Raw genomic sequence first — 14628 nt, 5'->3', positions numbered from 1 at the left:
AACGATTTAGGTTTTACTATTTTGAAATATTCTTGGTTTCTTTGATATCGTATTTTTTTTCATAGATTAAACATAGAAAGTTGACTTGTTTATCGTTCGATTTAATTAGTCTTTTTTTTTTTATTTTCCGTTTATTGATATCACAACTGGTATCAGAACTTTCGATCCGTTTCGACCGGATATATAATATATGTATATGTATATATACATATATATATATATATATATATATGCAGGAAATATTGTTAATTGGGTTGGTTTCTAATCTTTAATTTATGTGGCATACGTGATAATTTCTATATTTATGATGTTTCTAAACGTGCCGTTAATTATATGACAGCGGATTAAATCGTATAATATTTCTCTTTATTGAAACATTTAATAATTTTGCGTTTATATATAATAAAAGAAAAAATTTTCCATTATTTAAGAATATATTTTACAAGCTCGCTTCCGGTTAGATCTAGCGTAATAAATCTTATATGTAATTACGAATTTTTATAGATACCATACCTAAAGATATTTATTTTTTTCATACTTCCTATATGATTTATGTACACTTTCAATATTATGAAAGAAAATATTATTTAATATTATAAGAATAAACAAAACAAAAAAAAAACAGAATTATATTTATCGATCAACTTTACAGAATCATTAAACGATATATCTTTTTACTTTTTTATTTCTTTTTTCTATATTATTAAAATATAAATAACAATAACAATAACAATAACAATAATAATAATAATATAAAATAAATCTTTTTTCAATTTTCTTTTTTTTTATCTTAGCCCATTGTCGTGATTATCATTGGAACAAATAATTATTACGAAATGATTCCTACGAAAAAGTTTTATTTAATCATTATTAATAATTATAGAGAAATACAGCTTCTGTGTCTGTGTCTGTGTGAAAGAGAGAGAGAGAGAGAGAAATACGGCATGTTTGAAGGAAGATATTTTCCTGCGATATTATCGCCATCTGTATATCGTTTCTTCTTAAGTTCGAACTCGTTCGACCATTCGAAAGAATTTACTTGGGCGAGCATCCGAATTTCTTAGAAAACATTTCTCGTCTTTCATGAGCATCTACGAGTCGCACTTTTGCGCTATTCAAGGTATTTCGAAGAATCGCTTAAGAACTCGGCTATTTTCGCTCGTCCAAGAGAGAACCAACCAGCCATACTGTTCTTTTCCGCGTTTCTTCTTCGACTTTTTTCAGTTTACGCCTCGCATAAGCGCTTCCTGCATCTAAAATTTCATTATTTTCTCCATCCCCATTTCTTCCCCTTTCTTACATTTATTTCTATTCTTTATTTCTTCCTCGCGTCACTCTTGCGTTCCATTTTATTTGTATATCTTTACTTACACATTTTTTCTTTTGCAATTTCTTCTTTTTTTATTTTATACGATATTAATCATTTAAATTTAATAATATATATATATATATATAAAATGTATTATTATAGGATACATCATTATAATATATCATTCAATAATATTTTGTATTAGTATGTATATATATTTTTTAATATTATTTATATTATTTAATTCATTTTAATTAATAATTAGTTTAATATAAGAAGTTCAAATCCAATAAAAAAGATTTTAACCATTAATCAAGATCTATCACAAATTTCAGAATCATTGATCTTAATTGTAAATAAAATTAACAGTTTAATAACAAAAAGATTTGCTCGTTTGACGTACAATTATTTGTCTAAATAAAATTTTATTATATATATATTTAAATAAAATAAACGGAAATGTTCGACGTAGACCTAATTTATATCAAATCTCTTTCTCTATTCTTTTTTTTCTCTCTCTCTCTTTCTTTCTAACCTTATTCTCAACGCATTTCAATTTCTATTCGTCATGCGATTTATGAGCAGTTAAATCATCGTGCTCGATTTGATTTGATTTATCAATCGTATACTATGGCAATAATTGCACGTGTCCTACTATATCGGACATAAACTCACACAAATGTTTATGTATATATATATATATATATATATGTATGCATGTATATACGTATGTACATATGTATGTATCTACACTGTAGAAGAAGAAAATTTATATCGAATAGTTCACGAGCTGCATGAAATTCTTTCTATCTCTTTCTTTCTTTCTTTCTTTCTTTCTTTTTTTCTTTCTCGTTTACTTTCACCTCGATTGTTTCTAGCGATTCTCTCACATTATATCTTTCGAATCGCTCGTTATAACGCCCGCACGGCAACATTTTCCCTCAGTAATGATTGTATCGCTACTACCGTGTAAAACACGACGAGAAAACTATAGATCGTTCGATCGTTAACTCACATACACAACATTCCTTTTAAATAATTTTGCGAAAAGTTATTATTTTCTTTTCTCTCCCACCCCTTTGTTTTTTCTCTCTTTCTTTTTTCTTCTTATTTTCCTTTTTGCATTATCGCAATAATCATTCGTGCATTTAATAGCCCATAAATTCCATTTAACTTTGCGTTATCTACATTAAAAGAGAAGATATCTAGGTAGTTATATCGATATTATTCGAGACTAGATCTAAGAATTTGATTACAATCAGCTACGAATTTGGAGGTCGAACGAAACGAGGTCAGACAAGGTAGTTTTCAGTAATCAAACGATATGCAAATTATCAAAAAAGAAAAGAAAAGAGTAGGAAACGAGAATAAAGAAGAAAGAAAGAAAGAAAGAAAGAAAGAAAGAAAAAGAAAAACAGGTTTGAGTTTACGAAGCAATTAAATGGTTCCACTTTTAGCGGTAGTGATGGTGATGTTTGTTTGGTATCGCATTTAGCGGTTTCCATTTTGAATTGTTAAGAACGTGACGAGTTCGAATTCCTTTTGGAAAAGAAAAACTAACCCAAATATAATAGGTCGATTATTTTAACCGTTCGATTCAGTTTTTTTTTTCTCGTATTACGTTAAACGATATTGGAATAGATAAATGGACGTTGATAGATAGACATTGGATTCATGAAAAAGCTACTTTCTTTCGTTCGTTGCCGCCATATTGGAAATAAAAATAACGAGGACTTATCGCGATAAGTTGATCGATCCGATCTATCGGATCTATTGATACATAGATATATAGATAGATAGATTGATTGATAATCTTTCGAGATCTCAGGTCAGAAATCCTTCGTGACATCATCGTCGTATTTGTAGGAACGGCCTCAACGACCTCGTGGCACTCTTGGCAAACGGCGAACAAGGCCGACTACTTTGCCACATGTAACTTTTACTTATTCCTCAGGAGCGTGCACCTACGTTTCACTCGCAACGGATCGCGACCGAAAGGAGCATTAATCACCGAGGCTTCGACTTAAAGGTAGCCAGGTCTCTCTTTCTCTTTCTCTCTCTCTTTCTTTCTCTTTTGTGTATCGACAAGTCCAAGTAAAATCTCTTTTCAAAGGGACACGACGAAGTTTCTACGACGAGTTAAATCCTTATAAAATTAGAATACACAATTTTTGTCAATACTTTTATCGACTTGATCCTATCGAGTGTTCAATTATTTCTTTCTTTTTCTTTTTTCTTTTCTTTTTTTTTTTTTAATTATTAATTTTTTATTTCGAAGAAAAATGTTTTTCTTCGAATTAATAATTACATCGTAAGATACGTTCGGCATATTCTTCTTGGATATTGTATAATGTATACTTTCGAGAAAGTGTATGGAAAATTAATTAGAATATGTTTGTTTGATGAAATTTAAATGTTATTGATTTTTAAAAAATATGTTACAAGGTATTGTCCATGTAATTTTAATACTTTGTACCAATTTATTCTTTTTTATTTTATTTTATTTTTTTTTTTAATCTTTCATTCGATTGGGAGATTTCATCTGTGTGATTATCACAATTCTTTTTTTTTCTTTTTTTTTTGTTCCATCCGGTTAGGACACCATGATGATTTAACTCGTGATTATCACAAGGAAGTTAGAAAAAAAAAGAATATAGAAAATACGAATGATAGAATAATTTATTTTAGTAATTTTAGATTTTTACTTATAGTATCCCATGATGACTATAGTGACCCATGAAAAAGCTATGAAATAATGAATTTCTTGGTGATTAAGCTTAAATTGGTTAACGGTTGGATGGTTAGGTCACCATAATGATTTAATTCACGATTATTACGAAGAAAAAAAAAGAAAAATATAGAAAATAGAAATGATAAAAAAATTCATTTTGATATTAACATGTTAGATATATTTATAGTATTCTATGACTTGAAAAAGTTACAAATGAATGAAATTTACGAGGCCTTGGTGATTAGTTTAGTTAACCGTTGTCGAATGGCGGATGTTTCTATAACGTTTGTGATAGGCGAATGCAGAAGTTTAACTTGACCTATATCAAAAAAAGAGTTTGATTTTTTAAGCGTAAATTTTAAAAATATAAATAATATATCTATAATATATTATTACATATACATATATATTTATTGTTTCCAACGAAAAATATATAATCAATGTGAAAGATTTGAAGATTCCTTTTGGAATTATTTGTTTTCGCCTGTTTATAGGTTCGACTTTATGCTTCAAATATTTCTCTTAGAAGCTTGTGTAAATACCATTGTGTCGTTTTTGGAACTGAATTGCTCGCATATTTCGATGTTGAAGAAGAACACCTGGTCTGCGTGGTATGTGTTTATTTGTAACATTTAAGTAACAACAACATCGACGGAAATTATCCGGTCAAAATGATCCGACATTTGCCGGTTGAGAATTTAATAAGCATCCCACGCAAGATTCTAAATCCCGTGAAAGGATTTCGAATTCCGACCATTCCTTAGACATACATAGCTCATTTTTTTCGTATACATACTTGTAATAAATAATCTGATAGTAAATAATAAATACGTCTCGTCTAAAATTTATATCTATATTTTTTATATATATATATATATATATATATATATAAACTTATAATATATTTAATACAAAATATTTACACAGACACACACAACACTTATATTCAAATATATATTTAAACTTACAATATATTAAAAAAAAAAAAAATATTTATAATATATACACATCCATGTCGATTCATCGCGTTAAGAATTATAATCTATATTTACTGCACCATATATTAATATATTAATATATTAATATCGCCTCAGAAAAAAAATATCAGATTATTTCTTTTTTTTCTTAAATCTACTTTACGTAGATACGTAAGTACGTACTTCTACGTAGTTTTAAACCGGTAGATATCCAATAGGGCCCATCCATGGTCTACATATACACGTTCAATGTTTTTTCTTTTTCTCTTTTCTTTTTTTCAAACTAGCGAACGGATTCGCGGCAGAAAACGGCGCGAGATTAATGCCCATGACTTGCCATTTGTAAAAGTTCCAAGCCGAAGGCAGCATTTGTCGTTCTCTCTTTCTCTCTTTCTCTCTCTTTCTCTTTTTCTCTTGTATTTAGAAACCGGTTAGACCAGATACCGAATATATAAAAGGAAAGACGTTTTAAAGTACTTTCCCGTTAACCAACGTGAAGCGGTGCGTCACATTTACCACTTCTTCTTTTTCTTTATCTTTTTATCTTTTTATCTTTTTTCTTTCCCTTATCCTTTTTAGTATTTATTTATTTTTTGTTCTCCCTCTTTCTCGCTCCACCTACTTCTTCCTTTTTTCTTTATTTCTTTTTTTTTCTTTTTCTTGTTTTCCCCCTTTTTTTCTCTTCTCCCCCTACTCGAATAAGTCGTAATCCAATCACCGTTCACGACCCTTTTGCGACCTGAGCGCTCTCTTACGTCTTGAACTTTCTAATATATCCCACGTGACTTATGTCCCATCCGGGACGCGCCATTTTCAAACGTTCGCCAAGGGAACAACGTTTCAAACGTGTTTGGCTAATCGAGAACTAATCGATCTTAATATAACGTTTGGTCGTTTGGATAATCTCTCTCTCTCTCTCTTTCTCTCTCTTTTTTTCTTTTTCTATCTCTGTCTTTACGGTTGTGTCGTTTCAATCGAACGAGAAAACGAAAGTGGTTCGACTCTTGAGAAGTCGTTTCGAATAACTTTTTTTTTTCTTTTTGCACACACTCTCTCTCTCTTTCTCTCTGTCTTATTCTATCTATCTTTCTCTCTTTTTCAAGTTATGTCGAATAAGGAAAAAAAAAGAAAAGAAATGAAAAAGAGCAATAAATCACTCCGTGTAATACGATGTAAACCTGATCGAGAATAATATCCAAATACGTTTCTCCAGGATTAAAAAAACACCTATTGACAAATAAAAAAAAAAGAAGAGAAAAGAAGAAAAGAAAAGAGAAACAAATAATAAAAAAAAAAAATACAATCCACGTGCGACGACAGGAGCGATTAAAATTTCTTAGAATAAAATTCATGAGTTCTTATGTCGATTGTAAATTAATGAAATATTTAATACTTGCTACGTATTGGAACGCGAGTATTAGTCAAGCGAGAAGGACGCATTTCTAAATACTCGAAATGAATTAAGATTAAGAAAGTAACTCGTTCGAAGAATGAAATCGAAAGAAATGGCGAACATTAAATTGACGTGTCGTGTGTGGATCGGTCGATCGATCGTATATACAAACAAGCTGTCCAATCGCTCTCTTTCTTATCGGACTTATCTCAAAACTAGAACTTCGAGAAATGATTTTACTCCTATTTCTTTCTTTTCTCTTTCTTTCTTTCTCTCTCTATCTCTCTCTCTCTCTCTCTCTCTTTTTCTCTCTCTACAAGACGATATTACGAGTGGTGATAGCGCTAACCGAGCAAGTACCAATTGCACGCTTCACGCTCGAGCCGGTACATATTTTACACGACACGAGTCGCTACTTTCACGTTCGACAAAACGTCTTAGACGATTCTTTTCTTTTCTTTCTTCCTTTCTTTCTTTCTTTCTTTCTTTCTTTTTTTTTCTTTTCTTTTCTCTTTTTTCTTTCGTCTGACTAACGACACGATTTACAATCGTAATATAAATGCATTAACTCGAAGCAATACTTTCACACAAAACAGCTACACGTATACAAATATATACTCGTCGCAACATCTTGTGTGTACCGGATGTTCCGGTAACAATGGTACCAACGAGAAAAATATCTCGGAAATGATACCTCGTGAAAAAATAAGTCGAAAATGTAGAATACGATATTTTCGTATAGGGATTTAGTTTTTAGAAAAACAACTTTTAGAATACCTTTTGAAAAAATTTTTTTAAATAAATAATAATGTCAATACATTATATACACAAGTACATTATGTCATGTTTTCATTGATGATTTCATTGATAGAACACATGATTATATATACCACATATCGTTGTGCTCACAAATTTTTTTTTACAATTTTTAAACTAATGAAATTAATTTAAAAGAATAAAAGAAACTAATACGTAGTATCATTGTTATTTATAAGATCATACGTAACAAATACCGTAATAAGGCAAACTAATACAACAGTACCATGTTGGTAAAATAACAGGAAACGGATAATGATATTGCTGCACGCGTTGTGTATACATACATACGTATATACAGAATAACAAGAAGTGTCCAATTGGATTATAACGAAATCTAATATTGTTTTCAAAAAACATTGAGATAGATCAGTTTTGTTTTCCAGGGTAATAGGTCCTTATAAATTCAGCCAGCTTGAGCCAACCTCTTGAAAAATCTTTAATGAGAATAAGAGTCAAGAGTCATATCATTCGAAAGATCTTTTAATTATCTTTACAACTTTATAGTGATACTTTATTGCCTTTCTTGAACTAATAATTTCTGAGAACATGAAAACATTCCAAGTTTAGAGTACGATATAATGCAAATTAAAAATTTTTTAAACAATTTTTGTTCGATCTTTGTTGATCGTTCAATCGTTTTTGTTATACTTGTTTTTATCGAAGAAAACAATCAATTTTTGAATGTTTCTTTTTCTTTTTTTTTATTTTAATGCTGAAGCCGATCATGAGACTTCAATTTTGGTCATAAATGTAGATTTGAAAAAAGAAAAAAGAAAACAGTTTATATTCGTTAGTATTAAAAATTTATTTAATTCGGCAATAATAAATAAAAGAAACAAAGGATTTTAATTGATATAGATATGTATATATTTATAATAATTCTGATTATAATCATAATGAAACAGAAAATTTGAAATTCGTTATTTTTACGAAGATTTGGTAATAGTTTTATTGTTAAACATTTATCGATCAAAATTATCGATTTAAATATATCTTCGTTTTACTTTTTGTTTGTTTTTTTCTAAATTTTTTCTTTTTCTTTTTCTTTTCAGATTTTAACATATTGTATTGGATAGAAAGATTGACGAGGAAAAAAAGAAAAGAAAAATAAATTAAGGAGATATTTTATAAAGTTTTTCTTTTGTCTCAACGGTGAGAACGCAACGTTCTGACACAGGGTGTTTCCAGAAGAAAGCACTTAGGAAAAGCATTGGAAGAGGAAAAGCCAAAATGAGCGAGAAACGTGGTACGAAAGCGCTCGAGCTCTGGTGCAGACGAATAACCGAGGGTTATCCGGGTGTAAACGTACAGAACATGACCACCTCATGGCGAGATGGGCTCGCATTTTGCGCCATGATTCATCACTTTCGTCCTGACCTCATGTGAGTACTCACATTTATAAAAATATAATATCCACCTATCTCAAGCAAAATATTTGACGCTAAGAAGCGATTTTTATCATGAATTTCGTTTCGAGATCTTGGTTAAAAAAAGAAGAAAAGAAAAAAGAAAACGAGATAAAACGCGATTTTTATGAAGAATATAAACGTATAATGAACTCATACAAAGTGCGAGGAAATTATTTAATTACTTATAATAACGAAATTACGATCGACCGTCAATTGAAAAGATATTAATTCGTTATTTATTATAACGATTAATTAGAAATTAGTTCTGTTACATTTGTTATTGATTCACTTGTGATTTTAAAAAGAAAAGAAAAAAGAAAGAGTAAAAATCGATATGGTTTAGACGCCATTTTGATACAGTATACGAATATCTGATATAATTGAACTGAATTTGTTCAATTAATTAAAATGCATAATACAATTATAATATATTTTCAATAACAAATATCGCCGAATAATTTATTACAATAATTAACGGGGACTGGTTCTATTATATTTATTATTAATCGAGTTCATACTTAAAAAGAAAGAAAAAGCAAATGGTGACCGATACGCCATTTTGATAAAATATTTTATCGCATAGAATATAATTAATGAATTTGTCGTATTAATTCTAACAACGAAAACGTGATTGACTATCAATTAAAATAAAATAAAATAATAATAACAATAATAATAATAATAATAATAACGATGAATAACCCATTATCAAAAAATTCAATGAACAGTATTAATAATTAATTATCACTAATTTGAGAAATCTATGTATAAAGAAGAAACAAAACGATGGTTATCGAAATTTAAGAGATAGAGAAGGGCTGAGTGGATGGATCGATTAAAAATCATTGTAACGAAATGAAATAATGCCTTATCATCGGTATAAACTTCGTCGTAAAGTCGTAGATCGCAAATATTCGAAGCCCAAACGGATTACATCGAGTCGAACGTACGTACGATGATTCATCACTTTCGTGCTGACCTCGTACGTTTGTGTTACGATGACCCTGACTACTGTCTTCTTCGTACGGAGGACGAGTCAGCAACCGCGCATGATGTGCAAAATGCAGAACGGCTTCGACCTTTCCTTTATCGAGCTATATATATACCATCATCACCACCAATACCACCACCATCACCTTTTACGACCTGATAACAGACCTAAAGCTTGTTTTCCAAGACTATTTTTCCAACGATCTTCTTATGCATCATTCACTTCTATTTTTATATAAGATAATATCGAGTGAGTGAGTGAAACAGAGAAAGTGTGTGTGTTTGTGTGTATATATTCGTTCCGGGAAATGTCGATCGACGTTCTGGTTTTATTGAAAATTCAAGATGGCGATTCATAACCCAAAATACATTTTTCACGTATTTTATTATTACAGGAAATTTTATACGTAATAATATTATAGGTAAAATTAAAAATTAATTTTCTTCGTACTTGTTATTGATCGACTTGAGATTACAAAAAGAAAAAAGAAAAGAGAAAGAATAAGAATCGATACGATTTAGACGCCATTTTGATGTAGTATAGGAATACGATGATAGACACGAATTCGAATCTGTAATAAAATAATAATAGATCGTCGATTAACTTATTACGACAAATTGATTATTTAAAAATTACTATGATAATATAATAAAATTGTAGATAATAATATTTCGGAATACAATGTAGTTTACGATGAAAAGATTTTTAAAGAAACAATCGATTCTTATTCCGTTGAAGTTGTTATCTAATTCGGTATACACTTACGGTTATCACGTGAAATATAAATATAAATAAATCATGGTAGTGGTCTATCAATCATTCTTGTATTCTTCCTTATGGGGATGATGAAATAAGAGAAAAAGAAAAAAAGAGAGAGAAAGAGAGACATACATATATATATGTATATATAGATAGAGACAGATCGATACGGCCTAGAGCATGACGACTTTAGGGCGCCGCCGGTCAATGACATTCGAACTCTAGTTCTTCTATTATTTGCAAGTTACCATTTTTATTTTCTTTACTCTATTCTTTTTTTTTGTCTTTATCTTTTTTTTCAATTTTTTTTTTCTTTTTCCTACTTGCTCTTCTTTTTTTTTCGCAATACCTATACGTACATCTATTCATCAAATATACATCTATCAAGGAGTTCATAGTTCAATGGAAAGTTGATAGTTCGTATTACATAGTCGAGAAGTGTATAAAACAGAACGGAACGAAATTTTTAAAAAGAGAAAAATAAGAAATATGTGTATAGATTAGAAGCTAGATGGACGAATTTGAAACGATTTAAGGATTTCTTTTTTTTTCTTATTTTTTTTTCTTTTTCTCTTTTTCAACGTTTCGAATCGACTCGCATCACAAAACTTAACTCGTCTTCGTTCGGTATTCGTCTCTCTCTCTCTTTCTTTCTTTCTTTCCCTCTCTCTCTCTCTCTCTTTCTCTCTCTTTCAAACGTATGCACGTACATATGTATGCATACAGAGTGAGTCCAAGCAGTGGTGGAATTCTATCGAGGAAATTTCAATTTCCTGAATCTAATCGTTAGAAAGCAAACGGATATCCTTCGTATTGCGTGCACGTGCATTCGTTTTTCTGTCCTGATCAAAATTGAAAAGTTTGATGGAAAAAGAGACATTTTTTTTCGTGAAGTTTCACCTTAAACTTTTACCTTAAATTTAAATTATTTCTACACGTAAATCCATCCTAAGATATTATTTATTTGATAATAAATATTTATGATAAGTTATTACGAAATAATTACTCGAAAATAATTTATTTCGATCTTAGGAAGATCTCAAAAAGATCTTGGAAAGATTTAAGAAGATTGATCAAAGGAAAGAAAAGAAATGATCGTAACAAAGGATAGCAATTTTACTTTATTTCTTGTATTATTGTTTTTTTGGTATTGTATCATAGGTTTATTTTTTAATCTTCTTTATTCTTTAGTCGGATATAATTTTTAATATTCTTTAAACTAATCGCTTGTGTTAAATAATACAAAAAAAAAAAACAAGATTGATAATAAGTGTAACGCGATTTTCTTTATTATATTTATATAATTTTATATAACAATATTTTTTTTGTAGTAGCATTGAACAGTTTCTTTGATATTACCTCTTGTAAAAAAAAAAAAAAAATAAATAAATAAATAAAAAGAAATAAGAATTAAATAAATTAAATCATTACTTAGACCAATGAGAATGAAAACGTTAAACACTTGTATAAAAAAAAAAAAGTATTTTCATAAAAAGTTTTCACGCTCTTCTTTTTACATCGAACGCCTCAATTTTCTCATCGTCGAAATAAATTATTTTCTTTTCTATTTTTTCTTTCGATCAATGATTTTGCTTGTTCTCTTTGAGATTTCTTGAAGCTCGATCAATGGAGGACAAAAAATGAGGAGAGTAATATTTTTCGAAGAGAGAAGAGGGCAAATGGTGGTGTGATGGTGGGAGAAGGTTAGGTGGCTCGAACGGAGAAAGATTTATTTCTCCTCAATTATTCATGAAGTACGCGAAGGTATTAACAAAGAGAGAAAAAAAAACAACTCTTTCGGAATTTTTGAACTGCCTTTCAAACATTTATTTCGTAATCCGACAGAGTGGCGACGCTGTCGTTTCTCTTAACCGTTGTATTGAAAAAATATAATAATCAGCTTTTTCTCTTTTCCTTTTTCTTTCTTCTATTTTTTTTTCAAAACCCGTATTTTTCGAAATCTCAATGGGTTATATTGAATTCCGAAAGAATAGAAATCGTTCGTTATGATGAATGGATTTTATTTGTTTCAAAAAATATAAGATCGATCGATCGATCGATCGTCTGTGTATATCTCATCTCGATGAGAATTTAAAAGAACGATTTAAAAAATTCCTTTGATTGCCGATTGGAAAATTAAATGGGTGAAAGGCGAAGGGGTGAGGAACGCGTTTGACATACCATGATTGCAATCTGTAACATAAATCTATGACAGAAGGGCGCGGGACTATGGACTACGCCTTCTACTACACGAGGGCTACATTAGATCACGCTAATGTTAGATCGCATGACTAACGATCTATATTCTTTCTCTCTCTCTCTCTCTTTTTTGCGTTACTCCCTCACTATTCGTCATTAATTATCGTGCTTTTCACGAGACTCTCTGTTCTGTTCTAGGTAATCCACTTAAAAACATATTTTTACATATTTATGTTTTTGTTTGTTTTTGTGTTTATATATAATGTACAAAAAAGTGCAAAATAATATACATATATAAAACTATAATAATTATAATAACTAAACATATATGCAAAATATATAAATAATATATAATATATAAGTATATAATATATATATATATAATTTATCTTATATGAAATATAAATGTTATTATTTATAGAAAATATGTAATATATAAATATATATATATATATATTTATATTTTTTTCATAATATGTATGTTATTGTATAGTATATTTTTAATATAATATATATTATATATAGTATAAATATATAATAGTATAATATATATAATATTAATACTATTTAATATTTATATAATACCATGCAATAATAGAATCATCGTAATATTATAATATATTATATACATTGTACAGTATTATGTTTGCTCATCTTTGAATGTTCAAAGAAATATTTCACCATTTGGTTGAGTTTATAAGAAAATTTATTAAAAAAATTTTACATCGTTCTGAGCTTAACTAGTGTATGTAAAATTCTTTTTTTATTTTTTTTTTTTTGTTTCTTTCTTTTTACATATTTATATAGTAGCGATAATTTGCAATGAAAATCATCTTAACGGAGTCTTAATGACTGATTATAGATTCATACTCTATTGTAATTCATGCACCATTCTATACAAATGCGTTGTTTACAAATTACGTGGTCATATATTTTGATGGTTTAAAGGTCAATGACCCTATTCGATGTAATCGACTTTAAAATATTCTATAGTCTGACGATTGTTTTTTCAAATAGTGATATGGAGAACCAACTACTTTAATATTTAATATACCCTTTATCTCGTAAATGATATGTAGCTAGACGTTGAAGTTCCTTGAATTTTTCAATGCATCGTAACTCGATCGAAATATCGATGAAAATTTACATCGTAAGTGGTCGTTCAATTGGTATCGATATTCTCTTTATATAACTTTTCTTTTCCTCAAAATATCAATTTTCATTTTTAAAAATGGTTATTACTTCCGTATCTTAACAATAACAGCCTCTAATAAAATTACTGTAATGCATATTAAATTTTCTTTTAAACCAACTTTCAAATTTATTTGTTTGCAAAAAATCAAATAAGATTCCAGATAATTAGCCATACAATTTTAAATGAGGCACCCGGTATATAATGTTATGTGCATCGAAAACGAGGATCGTTTGAAATATTTTCTTTTTTTTCTGTTTTCGTGAAATAAGATGCCGTTAGAAAAATTATAAGTTTCAAAAAAAATAATGTTGACCTTGAAATAACCTTGGAACGTCCACTAAATCAGAAATAAATAATTCCGCTATGTTTGCCCTCCCCCTCCCCCCATTTCCTCTTCCTCAAACTAACGCACTAACCAAACTACTTTTGTTTCGAACTTTCCTTTGAAAAAAAAAGAAAAAAAAAAGATGCATTGTTTTCAGGATTAAATGGCTCAAATTAAAAAACTCACCCCGTGTATAGTTTATCATCATATATAAACCATTCGTGTATGTACTTTATGACAGGGGCGTTATTTATTAGGTCAGTATTTGAAATACGTTTCTTTAATATTTCAAATAAATAATAATCAGCATTTATACCAAGAAAATGTTTAATATAATAAATGACGTAAATGCTGTCACGAAAATGAATTTATTTATACCGAGCGTTTGTTTTACGAAATATTTATCATTGATTAATAAAAATACTGATCGAAATAAAATATAAAGGTCGTTTTCACAACGTTTTTAAAATTTACGGAGAAAATTTCGAATGAAAATTATTCGTGAGACTAAATATACGTTT

The 14628-nt window shown here is 29.1% G+C and overlaps 1 protein-coding gene across 6 annotated transcripts in view; it reads left to right on the top strand.

The window, feature by feature from the left end:
* LOC127067601 (MICAL-like protein 1) overlaps positions 1 to 14628 on the top strand; it is a 59136-nt gene that overhangs the window by 19974 nt on the left and 24534 nt on the right. For 4 of the 6 annotated variants that reach the window (XM_051002709.1, XM_051002705.1, XM_051002706.1 and 1 more), the window contains one exon: positions 8282 to 8611. In XM_051002709.1, coding sequence (XP_050858666.1) covers positions 8460 to 8611 — 152 coding nt within the window. In that variant the 5' untranslated portion in view covers positions 8282 to 8459. Of the gene's footprint in view, positions 1 to 3175; positions 3339 to 4534; positions 4652 to 8281; positions 8612 to 14628 lie in introns of all 6 variants that reach the window. The other 2 variants (XM_051002707.1, XM_051002708.1) reach the window with 2 other exon arrangements.

Source organism: Vespula vulgaris, chromosome 11, assembly GCF_905475345.1.
Source record: "Vespula vulgaris chromosome 11, iyVesVulg1.1, whole genome shotgun sequence".
Classification (NCBI taxonomy): domain Eukaryota; kingdom Metazoa; phylum Arthropoda; class Insecta; order Hymenoptera; family Vespidae; genus Vespula; species Vespula vulgaris.
This window is presented reverse-complemented; position numbering and strand designations above follow the sequence as displayed.